Source organism: Anser brachyrhynchus, assembly GCF_964034855.1.
Source record: "Anser brachyrhynchus genome assembly, chromosome: 1".
Taxonomy (NCBI): Eukaryota; Metazoa; Chordata; class Aves; order Anseriformes; family Anatidae; genus Anser; species Anser brachyrhynchus.
In genome coordinates, this window is record NC_137694.1 from 80794558 (window position 1) to 80816280 (window position 21723).

The 21723-nt window shown below is 40.8% G+C and overlaps 1 protein-coding gene across 7 annotated transcripts; it reads left to right on the forward strand.

The window, feature by feature from the left end:
• Positions 1-570: 570 nt before the first annotated feature.
• Positions 571-17912, forward strand: NOBOX (NOBOX oogenesis homeobox). Of its 7 annotated transcripts, XM_080583513.1 has the most exons (11): positions 571-742; positions 1169-1321; positions 3116-3223; positions 3377-4078; positions 4484-4590; positions 5125-5240; positions 6172-6305; positions 13671-13941; positions 14524-14870; positions 16739-17086; positions 17678-17912. In XM_080583513.1, exons 3-11 carry the CDS (start codon positions 3154-3156, stop codon positions 17704-17706), a joined length of 2124 nt encoding a protein of 707 aa, XP_080439639.1. In that variant the 5' UTR covers positions 571-742; positions 1169-1321; positions 3116-3153; the 3' UTR covers positions 17707-17912. The 7 variants fall into 7 exon arrangements, with proteins under 7 accessions (XP_080439639.1, XP_080439638.1, XP_080439641.1 ...); XM_080583512.1 differs by lacking the exon at positions 1169-1321; XM_080583515.1 differs by lacking the exon at positions 1169-1321 and having other exon boundaries at positions 3431-4078.
• Positions 17913-21723: the final 3811 nt, after the last annotated feature.

Here is a 21723-nt window from a genome sequence, read left to right on the forward strand (position 1 = left end):
GAGTTAGGAGCCTTGATTTTTATTTTTATTAAAAGACTTTTAAGTATGAAAACAATGCAAGATGACAGCACCAAAAAGTCAAGAAGTGCCACTTATTTCCTGTAACTACTAGTTTATGGAGAATTAGAAGTATTTCAAAACAGCTACAGCCAGAGCACACAAAAAACGAAGCTGTCTTGCTGCCATCCCACAAGGGAAGATAATGAGGTTTATCTCATTCAGCGTGATCTATTACACAAATCAATTTTGTAACATCTGGGTTCCAAATGCATGCCATTAGTGATATTTAAACCCACTTCTCACGCAAACTTTGGGAGCACAATCTTTCAGGTGGTCTTAGACGAGTGTCTTCATACATTGTCTCCCTCAGGAGATGGCGCCTGAACGGGTAGAGGGCAAGCAGGTGCTAGCCCCAGTCGCCACAACGGGCCACCAGCGGCTCGCTACCAGGCCCGTCAGGGCTCTCCAGGCTGCCTCCACTTTAGCTACGATGCCGCTGAGCGCTGTCGTCCCACTCCTCCGCTGGGGGAGCCCGCCTCTGCCGCCCCCCATGCGGCTGAGGTAGGTCGGTCCGGCAGCCTGGGCCACGCTCTGCCCAGAAGGCGGCTGGTACCGCAGGTGGCCCTGATGAGCCCGCTGGGGCTTGCCGCCATTTACCAGGCTGAGCCGAGCCGGACCGGCCGCCGCCAAGCCGGCATGGACGGGGCGGGAGCGAAGGAGGAGCGGGTGCTTCAAGGGCTGGGTAAGGGTCCCGCCGCAGGGATGGGGCACTGGCTCTTCTCAGTTTTGGAGGGGAGGCACCCGATAACGAGCCTAGGGAGCAGCCCCAGCGGAGGATAACTCCCTCACCACCTCCCCTAGGCCACTTTTTGTGCCGCTGGGGTGCCGCCATTTTGTTTGGGGTGCCCTCGCTGGTTCGGGGGCAGTGAGCTGCTGCTGGCTGGGCATCTGTGTGGCACTTGTCTCTGGGATTGTAAAAGCGAGAAGGCTGGGCTGTTGGTCTTCCCTTCATGTCACTATATATACTTGCTTCGTATCAGTAATGGGGTCCTGCTGCTGCAGGGTTTCTAGACTGGTAGCACTTACATCCCTCACCCACTGTTCAATTTTCATCTTTGAGCTTGTGTGGATGGCTCTGCGAAGTTCATGTTTCTCCCTGTGTGTAGAGGTTGCTTTGTACCAAACATTCAAACCAACCTTCAAAGTCTTGCTGTCACTGTGCAAGTGGCTGCCTTGTTCTAGTAACTTCTGAGAGGGTAGCTGTGAGGAGAAAAAGATGACTTTGCTTCCTGCTTCTGCACCTTCAGGCATTCCAGACTCTGTTAGTATGATTTTTTTCAGCCAGTTAAAATCCCTTCTGTTTAAGATTATTTATCTGAAAATGGGGCAAGTGTTGTTCAGTCTGGTCGCTTGCAATAGCAATGATGGAAGAAAGGGGTGTGTTGGTAACTCCCTAGTTGTTGCCATGAAGGTCCTGTCTTTCTGAACTTTATTTTCATTTCAGACCTCTTCTTGGCAATACTAAGTTATATGTTGTCAGGCTTTTGCTGTATGTCTTAGAAATAGAGGTAGCGATTTCTATTTCATGAAGGATTATTTCTGCAGGTGGTGCAAAATCCCTGCTGTTGATCTGTCTCTACTGTAGACACAAGGGGCACACACGTGACTTTGAAATGTATTTTTTGATGTAAGCACATACAAGTAAAAAGCCTTCTTAAATCAAAACATGAAGCTGAAAATACTATTTTTTTTTTAAGGCAGAATTTGACAGAATGGATGATGTGAAAATACTAGCTTTCTTGCATAATGAGCAAGAGCAGGACTGAAACAAGTTCAAATACAGCAGGGAGGACAGTGAAAAAAGGAATCATGTAAAACATAGCCAACTTCTGCCTCACTCAGTTCTTGGCCCTCCCTATTTGTATATTTCATCTCATTTAACAGCAGTGGGAACTTGCTGCTTAATAAGATCAAATTATTACGGGTACATAGTTTCCTGTCTCTTTCCAATACAACTAATTCAGTTCTCTTAATTCTGTAAAAAGGAAAATTGGAAGGTCTTGAAAACAGCCTGTTGTCCCTTCATACTTCCATCAACATTCACACAGCTGACTGGTTTTGTGAGGTTCTTACTTGATTTAACAATTGTTTAAGAAAAAAAAACATTGAGGCAAAAAGCAAGTATGTTATTTTGGCATTGCACTAATGTATGTCAGAAGTAGGATAGAGTGAAATTAAATGATTCTTAGATATTTTTGTTTCCAAAAAATTAAATTGCCAAATTTCTCTGTATGCACTTAAAATTGAAATGCTACCAACAATCTGCTCAAATCTTCCTCTTTCCATAAAGAAGTGATTAGATGGTTCCGTTACTCTACTTTCTATTCTTAAGGAATAGTCACCTTCTAGAAATAAAATAACAGAGAACACAGTCAGTTCTGCATACATTCAGAGACAATCAGCAGGTTTTCATGGTTTGAAAACATACGTGTCAGCTGGAAAAGAATAATGCTTATTTTTTTATTCTGTTACGGTAGTAGTTGCCTACTTTATTTCTCTTGCTGTGTTATTTCTGACTTACCGTCTACTTTTTGATCTCTATTAGTGTGATGCAGTTATGCTTTTTGTTAAACTTGGTCAAACTTCACCTATTTTTGTCCTCAGCCAGCTATTTCATTACCCATTCTGTAGGTCTGCTATTCATTAGTGTTGTGCCTGAAGCTGGGGAAAGCTAATGTAAGAAAGTTACTAGAAGTTTATTCGTTATCATATTCATTATAAAATAATTCATTATCTTTTCCTTGGTAAACTTCAGTATGATAGAAACAGAAACCTCTATAATCAAGAAGTGGCGTCATTTGTCAGATAATCACTGCTGACAGAGTAGGCCAGAATTTGGCTTGTATTTGTTTTTTGCTTATTTTAGTAAGGGGTCACTTAGGGACTTGATATGTCATCTGATTTTTATTCTTTATTTGAAAGACCTTTGTTATTCCCAGTGCTCGTCTCCTTACAAATTCTACTGTATCTGTAATACACACCCTTATCTTTATTCTCTATATCTGATATTAATTCTTCCTGTGGTTTGAAGTTAATTGTTTTTTTTTTTTTGCAGGCATCTTCATTTTCAAGATGAGGCTTTTCTAGTCTCAGATGTTTGAATATCTCCATGTTAGCCATATCGCATTCTTTTCTGTTGCTCTTCTAGCAGCACTCTATCCTGGTCAGTTTTCATTCTGAATTCCCCAGCTGTTTTTTTTTTTTTTCCACTGTTGTGTTTCAGTACCTCTCCCGTAACTGAAATCTAGGCACATCTGGCTTACAGTGCGCGTTTGGGTTGGTGTGGGGGGTGTTGTTTTTCATTTTTCCCTTGCAGAGTGCAAGAACAAGGGGGAGGACATGTTACTGAACACTGAGCACTTTGTGATAGATGCTGATCCTGTTGGCGGGCATGGTACAGGATGCAATGTGCCATCGGTGTTCCAAAGTGCAACTATAAAAGAGGAAGTTGAGAATAGTTTGGGAAGAGAAGATAGGACCAGTCTTGTGAAGGAAGAGGAGGGAGATGGCAGTTACTGCATGCTGCAGGCAGCTGCGTCAACTTCTGAAGACTCTGCAGCCCTTGACTGCCCAATCAACTTTGCCTCAGCATCTGGACAGCTGACAAATTTCCTCAGTGACATGAATTCAGTGCCCCTACTTCCTGTGGTTGAGTTTGCACAGGAACCCACAGATAAGTCAGAGTCACATGAACAGTGTGAGGTTTATTATTCGGACGAGACTGAAAAGGGGACAAAGAAAAATAATGACAGAAGTGGAATGTGTGCTGAGAAAGCCACTAGTGCCATCTCTGGAGATCTCTGCAGGCTAGCATCATTACAGGATGCATGTGGCCCAACTACTTGCAGATCATCCAAATGTCCTTCAGCCAGTGTTGCAGCTCAGCAGTCCTACAAGCTGTCTTCATTCCTGGAATCTGGAAGTAGCCATGGTGAAACCAAGGAAAAAAAAGAGCTATGTGACAACCCAGAAATTCTGCAACCTGTCAGGAAGAAGTCACGTACCTTCTATAGTGCAGGTAGATAATGGGGAACCTGATGGTAGACAGTGGCACTTATAGTGCCAACAGCACCAGTGTTTCTTACACCATACTGAAGGCACAGCACAGAGATGCTGAACTGCTCTAAATGGTATGTGCAATGCATTTTGCAGTATTAAATGTGAGAACTTCTTCAAATAAAGGTTGCTGAGTGCCTTGCTTTTAAAGTATTGCTAGCAATGCTCCTTGTTTTACTGTGGAAGAAGACACTTGTTTATTTTTGTGCTTGCTTTTAAGAAAATATCCCTTATGTTCATGTATTTCTAAGAATAGTAAAAAAGTTCATTTTTGTATTTTTCTGTCTCTTTTCTCTTGTTTTTATTGGTTTGCTTCCTTATCACATATTCCCTATCTCTCTCTCTTTGAACAATGCATCATTTCTAGAGCAGCTAGAAGAGTTGGAGAAGATGTTCCAGGAAGACCACTACCCTGATAATGAGAAGAGGAGGGAGATTGCAACTGTGGTTGGGGTGACACCACAGCGTATCATGGTAAGGCTGTGTGGGTAACAGTGTTGACTGTGGGATCAGTACCAGAAAACAACAGGGAGAGGGACTGAGGCAGGAAGGAGGAGCTTGAGTAGAAAGGAAAGAGGAGCTCATGAGTAATGGGGTAGAGGCTGCAGTGATAAGAGCGTGGCTCCTGTGGATGGACAGTGTATGAACAATCACCAATCCTCACTCACCCCCAAAAATACCAAAATGACAGTGGAGCTTGCTGTTGTGTACTCCATCATCTCTTCCTGTTTTCTGTGAAGAGACAAGTGGGTGGGTAAAAGACTAAGGAGATTGAACTCTTTTATCTTGGAGGTTCTGTTGTGGGCAACACAGGAAGCTGGTTGGGGTATTTTTCTGCTGTTGGTCCTCTCTGCAGTGAATCTTCCAGATGTTCTGTGGAAGAAAGGTTTCTTGAGAGTTCTGGATTCACCTAGTGATGCATGGAGGCAGTTATTGCTGCTTCTTTGCCTGTGTTCCTGTATGTAGATCATTTCCTTCCTGAATGTATCCTTTCTTTCTATTTATCAGGTCTGGTTTCAGAATCGCAGGGCAAAGTGGCGAAAAACAGAGAAGCTGAATGTGAAAGGCAAGAAAAAATACTCAGCATCAGCCCTGTCAGTCCCTACAGGGACAGACAGTTCTGGGTGAGGGACTGAAATCTATTTTCCTCATTTCTCCACAATAGATACCTAACAAATTAATTTTTTTCCTGTGCCTTTTGCATTTAAGCCATGCTGAACTACACCATTGAGTTAGACCTTTGTAGCAGACCTTTGTAGTCCTTCTGTATTTTCCAGCCTGACAGACTTGTGGGCAAATTGTAGTGGGTCCTCTTAAGAGAACTTTTGGTTACCCTGTAATACTGTTTTGAAATAACTGTTGAAAGCCCTCTTGCTGAGATTACATGGAGAGCAGAAAATGAGATAAAGGGATCTGTGGAGTCAGTCCTACATTTTTAGTTTCTGTATATGTGCTGGCCAAGCCCTTTGTGGGAACTTGAGAAATCTTTTATCCCAACCTCCTTCCACCATTGCTTTCCATTTTCACGTGTTTTTTTTCCACTTGGTGATGGACATGCTGCTTGCTCAGATCAGTCTTACAAAGAGATGGGCTTATCTGAAGAAATACAAGCTAGCACCTTTCAGAGTTGATCTTGGAATACTTATGTTGGAGAGAAAAGGGAATATGTGAGAGGGTGGGTGGTCTTTCAAGTGTGTGGGTAGGAGAAGTTTGTCTCCAGGGGGAGACATTTATGGCAATTTGGAGCAAGAATCTTGAGATGAGAAGATAAAAACAGAATAGTTAAGTGAGAGATTGGAGACCACTTGACTGACTTCATTGCGCTGTCCCTGCTGTCTGTCCTTTCTACACTGGTAGTCCAGAACCACTTCCCCAAATACTGCTTGATACAGCATCAATTGCCCTGTGTCTCATTGCACTCATAAGTCAGCTAATATTTCTGTTTCCACCTGCTAATGATCTAGCATTTTCCTGTTGTAGGGTAGCTGGGTTGTGTGTTTTGTGGTAATGTCTTGTCTTCTGGTCTGTGCTTATACTTTTTATGTGTAATTCCAGAGTCCCTCTTCTGCCCATGCCTCCATTGCCTGACTTTGTTCATGACCAGTCTTCTGTGTTGAATGTAGACACTACAGCTGGGAACTGCTCCAGCCTGCTCACTGGGCATTCAGCGCCGCTTGCTTCCTCCTCAGGTGAGACCAATATCAGTGTAGGTATTCTTGCAGTAATTTTTGGTGGTGCTGGTAGATTCACAGACACTGGTCTTAAGGTCACTGGGGAGCCCAACCCCATCAGTCCAAGAAGTGATACCAAGTTTAACAGCTCCCTCCTAATCAAGTTAATGGCTGTATTGGGTGGTGCATCCATACTAACACTAGAGCCAGATTTGCTGTTCTTACTCATTCACGTACTATTACTCAGCAAGGAATTCTGAGTATGACTTCATAAGGATACACGATTGAGGCATTCTTCTGTTACAGCTCTATGATACTGGTACTGCTGGAGGTGCTTTTCCAAACCATGATGAAAGTACTGCACTGGCTGTTACATACTCTTTGGGGTGGATATACACATCCCTTGTTCTGGTTTAGACTGTAGTGTTCTGGCTGCAACCTGTAATGCAGTGAGCTTTGTGAGGAAGGTGCATTGTCTAAGCCATTGGAGTGTAGAGCCTTTCCTCAGGAACTGCATACCTTTCTGTCTCCAGAAGAGGCTTTTTAACTTCCCCAAACATGTATGAATAGTGCAAATTACCAGTCTTTGTAAGACTTTGACAGGATGAGACTAGGTGAGTTCCCAAGCATATATCCACGTTTAATTGCTATTGCAGTGTTGTTGAAAGTCAATGGGGTGTGCTGTTGGATCAGTTTTCTATCTGAGCGGCATTTAGACTTTCAAGATTGATGGCAAGCAAAGAAGAGAGGATTTGTTCAATTGTGTATTCACATGTGGAATATTGTAGCATTCCTTGGAGTCAGGAATGTTCCCTAAAGCATTTCATGTATATGTTTACTTTTCCAAGTTGGCACAACTTGAAAATATTTTTAAAATAATGTAAATTTCACCACGTCCTTAGGGACGGATATCCCAGACAATAGACATGCAAACAGGTGGTACAGTATTTTTCTGCTCTCTAGTGTAATTCATTCTTTTGAAATTCATGCCAACATTTCTGACCCCTTGTATTATAAATGTATTAGTTTATCAGTATTAAGAGCAATTCTGTGCAGGTCACTTTCTAATACGACCCAGAGACTTTAATTTATCTTAATAGTACTGATACCTGACAAAATACTTTGGCATTGTAGAAAGCAAATGTAAGAACCTATCAATAAGTTTAGAATGCTAATAAATAAACATATGTTAAAAGAGAGATACTTATTAGAGATACTTTCTTGTTATACTGTAATTTAGCACTTCTATCACTTAAATATGCCTGTCAATCTTCAATCTCAAGGCAAGGACTACCTTAACTCTATGAGCTGTTTAACCAATATGACTGTAATTAAGTTAGTTAGTTTTTCCTCTTCGTGCAACAGAGTAAACATGGTCAAAGTGTTTGAATAATTCACTGCTTTCCAGAATGATGAAGTAGTGCAGTCATTGAGGCCTGTATTTAATTAGATAAAGACCAAGATTTGCAAAATAATTTACTTAAAGGAAACAAAGCAAACATCCTCATATTTCTATACTTGTCTGCAGAACTCTCCTGGTTCCTAAAGTACATCTGCAGTCATGCTATTTAGTCAGGAGAGAATATGTCTGTTAAAGAAATAAATTTGCATTCAGGGATGTGATCTTGTCATCTGTCTGTACTGAGCAATTTTTTCCGGAGAATCTGCACACTGGGATGCAGTTCCTGATGTGGAAAACCCAAACAGTTTTTCTGTTGGGAAAGAAATGTCCTGTCTGAATTCTTTGCACGATGTGAATGTCCCTGAGACTGGATTGGGTACGTGAGAAAATAACCGATAAAGGTATCTATTTTTTTTACTCCCTGAATCCTTCTAACTTGCTTCTGTCATGTATTTCTTTTACTGTGTGTAATTCTAGCTTTTATGAAATACATGCTTTCTTCACTTGTATGAAACCCCAGTATCTTCAGTATTAAGGACATGGGAAGGTGAGAATATACTTCATTCTGCTAGGTGTGTGTAAGAGAACAAACTTTTTCCTTGTTCTCTTCATGCTGGGAAAGAAGTAATGAAATCTAGTTATACTATCTAAGGCTGGTAAATGCTTTCTAGATACAGATCTGTTTTGGGGAAAAAAAGTAAATTACCATTTCTAAATCTCTTTGCAGAAAAGAGGCATGATTTGCACACAAACTGAGGTTCAGTGATTGTTTTTTTTTTTCCTGGTTTCCTGAGGGCAGGGAGGTGTGTGGTGTGCATAAAGTGCCACACACAGGTTGCACACTGTTTAAGAAACCCACCCTTCCTGCCATGTTTGTTTGACTCAATCAAATCCAACAGAAGGTGAAAGTATTAAAGTTACATTTCTACAAGTTATGAGAAAATTGTTGTCTAGGTACAGTAGAGATCTAAGTTACTGCTCTTTCTGAAGGAAAAGTATGCTACTAAATACGTAGAGTCCACATAGGAGAGGGAGCTGCATAGCCCAATCACAGGAAAAGCGTCTCTCAAAACATTGCCTTACTAAGGGTGGGATAGCACAACCATGAGGAATTAAGCCTTCTTCCCTCCACCCAGCCCCTCAATCTGGCATTGTATATAGGCAGACTCATTCAGCCTTGTTCAGAAAAAAAAAATTGCCAATAAATAGGGCCATTCAGGGCTCACCTTCTTTCTTTATTAGAAATGTTAAGAAAATAAAGGCGACAAAACGTGGATGGTATAAGATCCAAAGTAAAAAGCAAAATAAGAGCGAACAAATGAATAAAAAGCTCATCAATGGACAAGGCAAAAGCTAGTAAAAGTGGCCTCAGTGGAAACAGCTGATGGCATGTTTCAGGAAAGTAACCTGCAACCTGTGCAATGCTGTAGTTGCACTCAGATTGTGGCCTAAGGGGGTGATTATTCAGATGCTTTCCTTGATAGCAGTGTTTAACCACTTTCAGCTGGACAAGCAAATGACTTACATATATGAGAACAGCATGATCTGTTAGCTGACACCTTTGGAGAGTGCTCAGTGCTTTCTTTTCCTTTGTTTTTCCTTGTTCTCTAGACAGTAGTTCTGATTATGTGTTGTTTTTCTTTTTTGTCCTTGTTGTTGTCTAACTGTTTGGTCAGTTCTCCAAACAAGTTGATTAGAAATGTCAGCAAGTTGTAGTTGAGATATGTTGTTTCTTTCTGGCAATTAGGGTTTCTGGTTTTGGTGTTAGCCCCACTAGAGTCGATTTGTGCTTCAGAAATTCTTACTTGAGCTTGTCTTGATCTTAAAATTGTTTTCATACTACTTTTACTAGACAGGTAGCTTACTTTAAACAAAGTAGTGTGTGTGTGTTTATATTTGATATTTCTAGTTGTTTGAAGTTTCTCTTGTTTGTCTGAGACTTCTTATGGATATATTTCTTTGATTTACTGACTTAAATCGTAAATAGTTGCTCAGAGATGAAACCCCAATTTCTCTTACGCTTCTTCTGACTGAACTCCCTTAGTGTTATGGAAAGTTTGGATGCATGTACAGTGAAATGCCTTTTATGTGCAAAACAAGGTCAAGTTTGTGCAGGTAAGCACTGACCCTGTGTGTACATAAACTACCAATTATAGCAGTTCTTCAGGCCAAATTAGGCAGGCAGTTGTGCATGTTCTTGGATAATTTTGCATATTTTAAGAAATTTCTGAGGATTTAACTGATGATGCCTACTTTGCTGAAGCTGTTTGTGGACAGAAGAAATACTTATGTCTCCTTACCCCTTAAGAAATAACTTTTATTTTCTATGCCTCTGGTTTGTTTGAGGAGGTTTTTTTGTCCTCCAATACTTTGGTAGGTAGTGTTTTGTTTCCTGTGGCTTTTTTGCTGAGGACACATGTTGGGAGCCCAGCCTGTGATTACCCAGTAGCAGAGATGGGAATGGAGTAAGAATCTTGGGAGCAATTTTGGGAGGTTTGACATGATCTGTCAAAGAACAGTAAATAAATTCCACGAGCCCTAATGAGTTCACTATAATCCAGGATTCTGGCCTTTGAACAAATTACTTTAAAGCTGATGATGTGGAGCTGATATGGCAACCAAGAGTCATACCTTTTAAAGAAGTGGTAGGTTCCAACCTACTGAAAATCTAGAAGATCAGACTGACATACTTACCTGAGCAGCATAGTTAAAGGCTGAAGTTAGCTTACTGATCTTTACTCCAGTAACTGAAGAATGCTTTTGCTCCTAAGGTTGATTAACTTTCAAGAAGCCAGTTGCAAGATGTATGCTTTTTCTTCTCATAATTTATAATAATGTAACGAAGAGGATGCATCTGCAAAGAGGTTTATGGCGGCCCTTAATGTTCTAGTAAATGCTGTGATTACGCAGGCATGTTTTAGAAGAAACTGGATTGGATAGCGTGTGACAGACCCATAGTAACAGAGTCTTTTGATGAACTCTTGATGCTGGAGAAATCAGTCCTTGTAAGCAGACCATCTGAAGTCAGATTGGTTGCTCAACATCACCTGTATTGTACCCAACCCTGGGCTTGGTAAGCAGTTAATCATGGTCCCCAGGCCTCCCAAACAGTCTGCAAGCAGCTCCTTAGTTATCTGCCAGAATTGTGGCAGGTGTCTCATGCCAAGGCCTTCTGGAGTCAGCATAATGTGTTTTGATTAAGAAAGTCACGTATGGCAGTTGTCAAGAGGAAGGGCTCCAAAGCAGATAGGTGTCACTCGAATAGCAAATGTTGTGCATGTGATCTGGTCTGTTAACAACAGAGAAAGCAGCTTCATAGAATATAACATCACAGTTCAGACCATGCTCATTTTTAAATTCATAGACACCTCTCTAACATAGGTCTCAGTCCTCTAAAGTTTGGTGAAAGACTGAAATCAGTCATTGGGAGAGAAATATATGCTTTTTTTTTTCCATTTAAGACTCTATCCCATTCATTGGAAATTATGAAACCCATTAAAGAATGGGTGTCTTAACTCTGCCAGGATGCTGAGAAAGCAGCTATAGTACAGGAAAGCAGCTGTGTAGCTGTTCTCAAGTTAAGACAAGTGTAATGCCAGGACTGGTTCACAGACTGACTGAAGCGAGATCTGAAGCTGCAAATTTTTAAATTGCTCTCCAGAAATTCCCAAGGTTTTCTCACGGAGTGAAAACTCAGAAATAATGGAAGCAATGAACAAAATATTGTATTGTTACATTCACCTGTTCCCTGGAAAGCCTTCTGAGGATATGTCTTTACATCAAGGTCTGGAATGGTCGTAGAATTGTAGAATATAAGTATGATCTCAAGCCAGTGATCAGAATTCAACACTGAACAGAGTGCTGGAATCTTTTGTAAATACAGTGTCACATTTTAGCAGATACTACTTTTCTAGGAATTATTTATCTGTATTGCATTTCTTACTTTATTCAGAAGATACACATTCAGTGTCCTTTTTGAAAGGACTGAAAAGTGGAAGAAATTGTAGAAAAGGTTGAACCAGCTCTTTGGAAGTCAAGTGTGCTATCTTCACAGCATCGTTGTCCGTGATCCTATTGGTGTGATCCACAAAGATTATCTGCACTAAATGTTGAAAATATTTTTTTGAAAAATAGAACTTACTTCTCAGTGGGTGAGGAAGTGGGTTTAGAAGTGTTTTTCTTGGGCTATGTTATTACTACTGCTTGCATTCATCCTGAGCAAGGCTAAGGCCACCTGCAGAATAGCTAATCCTACTGTCATTGAACTGAAACTTCATAGATAGTTTTTCAGGTAAGTTGTGCCCTGAATGGCTGCTGTTTCATAAAGCCTTGTGAACTACTTTGTTCTAGGCCAGAAGGGTCAGGAGGAACAGTGCAAATGGATGTTTTCATAAATTAGAAGAGATCTTCAGCTTCATTTCTGGTTAAGCCATTTTGCCTTGTTAGGAAACTAAATATTGTCTTGACTGCTTGCTTTGTTGTACAGGACTGAGAATGTGACAAGAACCTCATAAAGGTTGCCCAAAATGGAGAAAAAATATGTTCAAATTGAGAACTAAACCCCTGAGAATTGTCTAGGAACGTGAGTGCTTTATAGAAGCCATCCCAGATCTTGATCTACTTTTCTAAGTGAGCTCAAAATCAGGAGTCTGAAAAGTTTTCACTGAAATGTCATAAATGCCTCTTTTCGTAGTTGGTGTGAGTTTGGAAAAAAAGAAGTAGGAAGATGCAATAAGATGAGCACAGTTGCACAGCTCTCTGCAGAGTCTAAGAAATAGAGCTGCAAGTGGTCGAAGAGGAATCTCGTTATCAGTTCTCTGGGCATGCATTCCAAAACTCTCTAAAGGTTGCTTGCGCTGGCTATGGCAGTATTATGCTTAGGTTTTATGCTTAAGGCCTTTGGCTTACACCTGGTGGAGTACATCTGATGTTACTCTGTATGCCTGCAAGGGTGAAGTACAGCTGTAAACTATTCATATTACTAGCATTCCCTGAATGCTTTACCGTGTGTGGGAGTAGACTAATTCTATCTGAACAATAATGTCAGTGTATACTTCTCTTATATCTGCATCATTCTTACACTGGTTCAACCTAGCTAGATATGAAAAATCACTTCAATTCTGCTGCACACCTTAAGACAGTTACATTTCTCTAAAGAGTAAGAATTTGCTGTTTGGCTTAACAGAAAAGCATCTTGTTCTCTTGCACCACATACAAATTTCTTGAACATCTGTGTATACTTGTTATTCTGGATCACCAGCATATATGCTTCTGACCTTTCCATTTCCTATATTGTCCTCTTTCCACAGAGGCTGCTCTGTAGGAAACTGTTACCCTCTCCTTTTCCAGCAGTGACTGAGGAGACAGGTCACGAAACAAGACTCTAGAAACCAAAAGGTGTTGGTTTCCTTTTCCATCTCCCAGCTTTTTCCCAAGGCTGTTCAGCTGCCATCTTTGTTGTTGTTTTTTTTTTTTGTTGTTTAGTTTTGGCATGATTCATCAGATGCCAAACCAGGAGAGAAATTTTGGTTTAAAAAGTGGCCTAGACAGTGGATCTCCAACGGTACATTTTTATTTCTTTCAAACCAATTATATTTTTCAAAAGGATAATCTGTGCAGCACGATCTTCCCAGAGGACAATAGAGATGGAAGGTGGCTGGGGGATTTTTTCCTGGCTTTTTTCCAGGAAGTACTTTGCTTCATTTGGCTGCCTTCTTGAGAGCTGAATAAATCCAGTATGCAGAGACTGAAATCATGAAGGTAATTTTATTTAACCAATAAACATAATTCTGTGTTCCAGAGAGCTTGCTACTACTCCCTTTTGCTTTCCAGCAGCAGTGCTGCTACTCGTTTACTTTTATTCACACTGGTTAACCTCCACTCTTTCACTGACATCTTGCCTTTCTGTTCTGCCACTCTTGCTAGACCCTGTGCTTGTTCTCTTCAGTTTTTAGTATGACAGTCTCTCTTTTTATTCACAGTCTCTTCAGTGGCAGGAATGGTGGCAGCTTGTGGAGCAGTTCAGACAAAGACATTACTGCAGTTCAACTTCAGTTCCAGCAGAATGGAGTGCTTCCCTAGTCTTCCCAGCCCTCCGCCCATTCGCAGGGCCAGCCTCCCTCTAAGCCTGTCCTTCAACCCCCGCAACCATATTGTTCCCTTGATGCTGGACACTCCTGACAGTGAATGCAGCTTGTCCAGTCAAGAAAATGGATCCAGGGAGGCCTTCACTTACAGCATCCAGAATCAAGGGTAGGAACAGATGAGATCCTCTTTGAGGGAGAAGCCTTGGGGGGGAGAGGGGGGCAAAGCCGGGACATGGGATAAGGAAATAAATGGGAGCATATGTGAGAATTTAGACATGGGACTGGGAATGGAGAGCAAAAGAAAGCAAACTCCTTTAAATGGAGTATGAAAAGAATGTATAACGTGCATGGTAGGACAAGACACCTGCTTTCAGTAAAGTGATTCCTTTTAATAATTGCATGCGTGTCAAGTGAAAGTGGGGTTCAGAAGCACAGTGAACAGGAAATCTTGAGAGAGGATGCATTAAGCACTGCAGTGTGCCTTTGAGACTGGGAGGAACTGAAGGAAAGGTAGTCACTACCAGTATGCAGTGTTAAAGAATCCTGTGGAAAAAGCTGTGAGAAAGCTTTTGGCTCAGATGGTTTCTGGTGCTCTTGTCCTGTGCCTAGGATTTCACAGAAAGGGTTGGAGTCAGATCAGGGTTTGAATTGTCAAGGGGAAGATACAGCAATTGTTTATTGTACAAGTTGCTGTAGCTCTTGACCCTGCTCTGATCTTTGAACTGCTTTTTTTCCTTGCTCGCTGCAGCTTGTGTTCACCAGTTTCCTGTGATTACCCTGAGCAGCTGGAGTCTCCAGGCAGCATAGAGACCCCGTACTGTCAGTACAGCAGCCAGGGTGGAACTTACCAACTGCCCCAGTATCCTCAGCAGCACCAGCTCTCCCAGTTCCACCATCTGCCAGTTCACCTGGCCAGCAATGTGCTCTCCAGTGTCCGCCTCACTCCTACAACACCCACTGAGTCCAGTACCTCCTTCCTTCCCTTACCTGGCAACAGTGGGGTTGTCACCTATGGGACAGCAGGAGCCACACAGGGATATGTACAGAACCACATGGGGGGACAGCTTGTGTTACAGCAGCCAAGTGGAAACTCAGGTAAATTTCTGAAATCCTTCGAAATCTTACTCTTCTGGAGTAACTAAATGTACCTGAAAGGTTCAGGATGATCAGTGGTTTAATGTGTGTACACATGCATAAATATACATGTATATGCTGCCCATGTTTTGTTATTTCTTTTTTTCTCCTCTGTTCTCTAAGTGTTGGGTGATCCATTAATTTGAATCAAAAGTTACTTAGTCTGTGTGTCAGAGAGAACACTACCATGTGAGTATGTCAGGTACTGCAGTGGTTTCCTTGGGTATGGAGAGCAACTTCTCTCTTTCAGGAATGCAATATTGAACAAACTAACGTGCCTGTGATGTATGTAGGTAGCAGTCAAGGGTGCAAAGTGAAAAGGTGCCACAGCAAATGGAGTACTTGGAGACAGCAAGAAAAACAGGCTTCTATCTCTGCTGGACTTCTGCAGAGACGATTTTGAAATAATGTTGTGTGTCTTACAGTAGCGCAAAAGAAGAGTTAGGGATATGGGGGCCGAGAGAATATGGATATAGCTTCCTTTTCTTCCTCTGACATGAATTTGCAATACTATTTAGAAAACTATGTTGAAGTACTTTAATCTTAAAAAGTAACTAGGTAAAAATGGCATTATCAATCTCCTTATTTTGTGTCAGTGATTTGTATTTCGAATTTGTTCAAGCCCAAGTACAATCGAAAGATCACTAACTTTATCAGTTCATTTGCTTGGACCATCATGTTCCTTAAATTAAGGTCACGGTCCAAAAAGTATGTCTCTTCACATAAGAGAACAAAATGCTTTAGATCGCAAATGCTGCTCCTGTTTTTATACTATTTTTGTGGGTCTTTCAGGGAAGGGAGTCTGACTTGCAGGCTGATTGGTGCAAGCTGCCTCATTCACACTGTTGTTCATGGCTAATATTCTCTAGAACAGGTTGGCAGCACCTCTGCTATCTAGCACTTGGGCTGGTTCTCCTCTCTGGTTGTAAGGCATAATAATTATTTTCTGTGTTTTTTCAATTTGAAGTGTCAGAAGTAATGAGAGGGCTGTATTCCAGCACACCAAATTAAAGTTTTTACAATGTGATGCCAGAAGTGTGTGTTGTGTGCCTTTGGGCTTGTCACACGAGCATAAAGGTATGTATAAAGGTGCAAGCCTTGCTAGGACTGAAGAAGGAAGATTGCTGAAGGAATAGCATCTGAGTTGATACTGTTATTCCATATTTCTTTCTGGAGCACAGTGGGTAATAAATAGCAGCACACAGCTCTTCTGTCCAAGGAGATCCTGTAACTCTTATGCAGTGTGGACAACTGGGGTCAGGGATCCAGTAGTGCAATGCGGAGAAAAACTGCCAGTGTAGATACACCTTAAATTCTCACTTAAGCATGTGAGCAATTTAGTTGAATTAATATATACAAATTTGGAAAAAAAAAATAAAAAATAACACCATTTCTGACTCCTGGATTGCAGCTTTAATAAATGAAAGTGGTGATTAAGCATCCAGCTCATGCTTTGCAAAGCAGATTTGGAAAACAAGAGTGTGGGGGGGAAAACAATTTGGTGTGTTCTCTAATGTCATTATATGCACCTGGGATCTGTGTTAAAGTGATACATGTTCTTTAGGTTATTATAATGCTATGACTTGATTTTTTTTTTCCTTCCTAATAGCAATGTTCTGGATAAATATACTGCAATGTAAACAACAGAATTAATATTCATAACTATGTGATGTCAGCTCTGTTGCAGTAAGCATTAAGGAATAATTAATACTGTTTTGTACTGAGTACATGGTCAGAAGCAGAACATATGCGTTTTTACATATACATGGTTTTAATCCTAATTTCCTTATTTTCATGCTTCTGACTATTCTTTGTTACCTTTTCCTCAGCAGGCATCACTGCCTATCAGGCTGTCCCCTGGAATGATTTCTGTATGCAGGGAGCTCCATTTTTGAATCAGTCGCACTCACGAATGCCATCTTCTAGCACAGCAGGAAGACAATATTTATCAGAGCAAACTTCCTACACCCAGTCACCTTGCCAGCCCTCCTCTCCATGTTTCCTTCAAGTGCCCAATGGAACAACACTAGGATCCATGCCACATACGGGAAAACAGAAGGAAATAACAACACCAGGACAGAGTTTGTACCAGAGCCACCGAACAGAGCCAGAGTTGACATCACTTGCTGAAAGAGAGGAAGTAGAGAGCAGCAGCAAGAAGGGAGAGAGTATTGCTGGTAATTGAAAGGCCAGCTGACTTTTCTTGGTTTTTGTTTTGTTTTTTTTGAGAAGTGGGTCTGGAATAAGGAAAGTGTTCCAAGACAGCGGTAGCTCCTTTGAATGCAGTTATGGGATCAAAACAGTGGCATGAATGGGAATGGAACTCTTTTTCTAGGACTGGCCCAGTTATCCAATAGCTAGTTCTCAGATTCATCTCTTAGAAATGATGACTAAATGGGGTCAGTAAAGTAGGTGGCTAAGTTGTGTTTTGTGTCAGACATCTTAAGATGAATAAACAGGACAGATTTATTTTTAAGACTTCCAGAGGTATATACATGTTTCTTCAAGGCAGAACTTCTTGAGAAGGAAGAGGGGAAGGGGGAGGGATAGCTTTTGTTTTGATTTCCATTTACAGACTTATATTTTAGAAACAAAAAAGGTTTGCTGGAAGATGTCCTGTGCCTTAAAAGTTCAAGTGTGGGTGGGAGGGTATTTAATTTCACAACATAAAACATTTGAACATAAAACATTGAAAAACATTTGAAAAATTTCAGGCAATATGGAGTAAAGTGAGATTACATTGTCTTAGGAATTTGTTTTTTCTTCAGATATTAAAGAAGAAGCTAATGACCGATGATACACTCTGAGAAACAAATAAAAGAAGAGGATACGTTACTATTTTAAACTGCAAAATAAGAATAGAGACAAGAATATGACTTGCAACAAAAGCACTTTCTGTTTCTCTTCTAGGATTGTCTTTTTTTCCCTCTTGTTGCCATGATTATTTTCCTGCTGAGGAAAGAAGCGGGGAAATTTCACTCAATAAAAGCTTCTGGTTGGTGTGTGTATTTTTTTTTTTTTTAAATCTTACTTTATTTTTCATAATGAATTAAGATCTTGAGGAGCATGCAGAAAGAAAATAGCTGATACAGGATACAGGCATGAGAGTCTCCTGGGTAGGTGGAAATTCCCAATCATGCACGAGTTAAAGTATGGCTGGTATCATGGAATATGTGCAGAGAGACCAGGAAGAGCAAGACCCATAAAAAATGGAGAGTAATTCAAGCAAGTACATCTGATTTTAGGGACTCTAGGCAATGCAAGAAATACTGTGGGAAGTCCACTACTGGTTGGTGTTTGCTAGCCTTGAATTAATAGTTTAATGTAATAATTGCTTGTTCATTTTCCATATGAAACTATAAATGCCTGTGATATAACCAGATCTCCATCAGTTATTAATTGGTTTGCATCCTGTTTGAACTGTAGATGGCTTTAAATGTGTGAGGAGTGTTGTTCAAAATTATCTAGGACTTGTTGGTTGATAAGTATTTGGTGGGTATCACTTTCATGAGATCCTTGGCCATCATCTCTGGGTCTGACCCAACAGTTTATTTCTGAAGTGGCTAAGTTATTGAAAAAGGGGTTAAACACTTTACTGTCTCTTTCAGTTAACAGGAACTGCGAACAGTTCATGTGGGCATGCCTTGCATTTACATCTGCATCCTGTTAGGATGTTGCAGTTTAATCTGATGGGATGTTTCATAGCTGTGGCTTTTCTCTCACGTTCCTGCAAATCTTACTGTGGGAATATCAAGCTGCAGTGTTAGCAAGAATAGTTAGTAGAGTAAGCAATCTCGGTTGGATAGTCTTGTTTGCTGTTTCACCTGGGACTGTCATCCTAGGAAACAGATAAAATAGTCTCTGAAGTCAGACATCAGTGGTAGTAGCAGAGGAGTCAAGTGAAGAGGTTTTTTTTTTACCCTGGTTCATAAACAAATGGCTACAGTCCCTAGGAGCTGTAGTTTCCAAATGAACTCTATCTAGCTGAATGTATGGGATATATGATGAGTGGCTAAAACATGTCAGGTTCTCACTGTGTCCTTTTGAGGGCAGACCATTGTCTTATAGGAAGCTGAAGGTGCATTTCTTCTCCTACTTTGTGTTTAACCCCAGATCTTTTTATTGTCTTTCAGACACAGGCATGGCCTGAGTAATTTTTACATTAGTGATCTACATGCCCCTATTCTACTCTATGAAATTAAGCATTGTCAGGCCTTCTGTTTCAATTTTTCTATTACCTGTTGCAAAGGATCCTTGGCTGGAGTTGGGTGCTGCTGGTTCGCTTTTTTCTTTTTTTCTTAAATGTATTGTACAACACTGTACACTGTGGCTGAAGACTAAGCAGTATAGACAGGAACAGATTTATACCATGAATCTACAGATCTGAGTAGAGATTCCGGAATTTTCATTTTCTGGAGTAAAAGTTTATGATGGTCTGTAGCAGGCTGCAAACATGGTGGGGAATGTGCATTAGTTCACATTTGTTTCACTCATCCACAGCTGAACAGCCTAAACCAATACTTCCAAGAGATGTGAATAGGAGTTTTCATTGCAATGACAATTGTGCTCTGAAAACTGTTAGTGGTGATGACTGCAGAATTCTCTTTAGCTAGGGCTAGTTATGTATCTTGCCTGGGTCCAAAACCAACCCTTCCAGGAGATGGAAAGGACAAGAACAACAACAGAATGCCACCTATCTGCTCCTACCTCTCTCTTCTCTTACCCAAAATACACATTTTTCATTTTTTAAAAAAACTTCGTTTCAGAAATATGCCTTTTGGATGTGGTTTGGTGGCACGGTTATGTGGCAAACTTGCACATTCTGCCCATTCCACTCCCCATAAAAATGTAATTTGGGATTTTAGGACCACTTAAGCACTGTGTGATATAATATCAGGAAGAATTAGGACTGAATGAGCATAGTCAAATTATTGAAATGGAAAATCTTTTGTATTCAAACTTTTGGTTAAAATGTAGGTATCTGTGGTTTGAGTGAAATGGCTTGATTCATTTCCATGCTTGCATTTGTGAAGTCTAATTTGGCTTGAAGTTTTGAATAGATATTTTTACATTAACAGCTAGAAGAAAGAGTAGGTACACAACTGTATATGGACTGCCCGGTTCATCCCTTTTGTGGTTCTGCTGACTTCAGAGAACTAAACAGAGTTTACTCTATGGGTACACAGGCAACTTTTTTTTTTTACCAGTAGCACTGCCGCTGGTGAAAACAGGGACAGCCTGTGTCTCTGTGCCAGGCTGCATACTGAAGTGAACAAGCTTGTGTAACACCATGAACTTGTCTGTTACATCTGCAACAGCAGTTGCACTAGTATCTTGAAATCTTATCACTTCTTAGTCTCCTTGTGCTGTTCCCCCTGCTGCAACTTCTCCTAGTAGAACTGGGTATGTTTTACAATTTTTTTCTTTTTTTTGGGGGGGGGGGAGGTGTTTGTTTTTTATGTACTTTCTTCACATGTCAAGTCTCAAGAAGGCTCGAGTACATAAAAACAAAACAAAAAAAAACCACCAAAAACATGAAATAACTTGTTGTAGTCAAGAAAAATATTTTCTTACAGACTTCATAGTTCCTGTGAAGTGGGATGTATTAGAAAGTATCAACATTTATTCAGCTTAGCAGTTGAAATTCCCATTTCTATCACTTATTATAAAGATTACTGTAACTAGTGTGAGAAAATAATCTATTGCTGAATGGTAAATATTGATTTTTCTTCATATTGCTTTGCTAAGCACAAGAAGAGTACATGGGGGGGAAAAATAATCAAATCCATTATCTGACAGTACCATGTATCGTCATGGATAAATGCTGGCAAGCACGGAAACACACCTGTGATATCTCATTTAGCTTAATGATAATCGTATCTTCAGAACTGATAGTCAATCTGCCAGACGGGTATGCAGAGTGTAAGATGCGTGGCATAAGTCATTAAAACCAGCACTGAGGGACTCCCAGATGCATTACTTAGTCTTCTTGTGTGTCCCATGTGCCAACACCTCTACGATCTCATCAGACAAGAGTTGGTAAATCTTCAATTTTACACCAGCAGCTTCACAGAGACCAGGCTTCCAATAAATAGCTCAACAGTTCTGTTGCTGGAGAAATGAACTGCAAAATAGTCTTTGATTTTATGGCAAGGCATCTGTAAGTACCCAGGAACTTAAAACTTCTGGTTATATATAGGCATATGGGCCACCATCTTGGGATGCTTCTTGTCTCCTCTATGCTTACTATATATTTTTACAGGACCTAAAAAAGGAGGAGTTAAGGTCCTTCTTTGGTTTCTTTTCAGGAATTATGAGCAAAATGTGAACAAGGGAGAAAGCCAAACCCCATTTTACCTGCAAAGTGTACATTTTAGGTCCACCTTGCCTACTGGTCCTGGGGGTAAAGAGGGAGCACGGCTCTTCCAGAGATTGTTGCTGTGTTAGTGGAGCCTCCGTGTGTTTTCTGGGGCTGATAACTGGTCTCCCTTTCTTTATCTGTGGGAAGATGTTTTCCTTCTTACCTTTAACACTGCTGCCTCTCAAACACAGCCTCGTAGGGAAGCTGGTTTTTTTACCCATTTTTGTTTGTTTGTTTTTTACTTTCATATTTCCCCCTTTTCTTCTGGGTATGCCACAGCAAGAGGTGCAGAAGAGAACTTGTGTTAGGTTGTGCCCTGACACACCTCTGTGTGCTGGACAACCGTGTGTGTTCATGCGTGGGGTCACACCTGCCTGCCCAGGAGCCTGGGCAAAAGGCTCTGCTCCCCTTATTTATGGCCAGTCTTCCTTGCACCATGTACAGCTCCAGGAG

What these genes read in the sequence shown, in the direction of transcription:
- NOBOX (XM_080583510.1), top strand. Translation starts at nt 628, where the DNA reads ATGAGCCCGCTGGGGCTTGCCGCCATTTACCAGGCTGAGCCGAGCCGG. An exon ending in TGACACCACAGCGTATCATG is followed by an intron (nt 4,591 to 5,124) that starts GTAAGGCTGTGT and finishes TCTATTTATCAG; the next exon opens with GTCTGGTTTCAGAATCGCAG. An exon ending in GCCGCTTGCTTCCTCCTCAG is followed by an intron (nt 6,306 to 13,670) that starts GTGAGACCAATA and finishes TTTTATTCACAG; the next exon opens with TCTCTTCAGTGGCAGGAATG.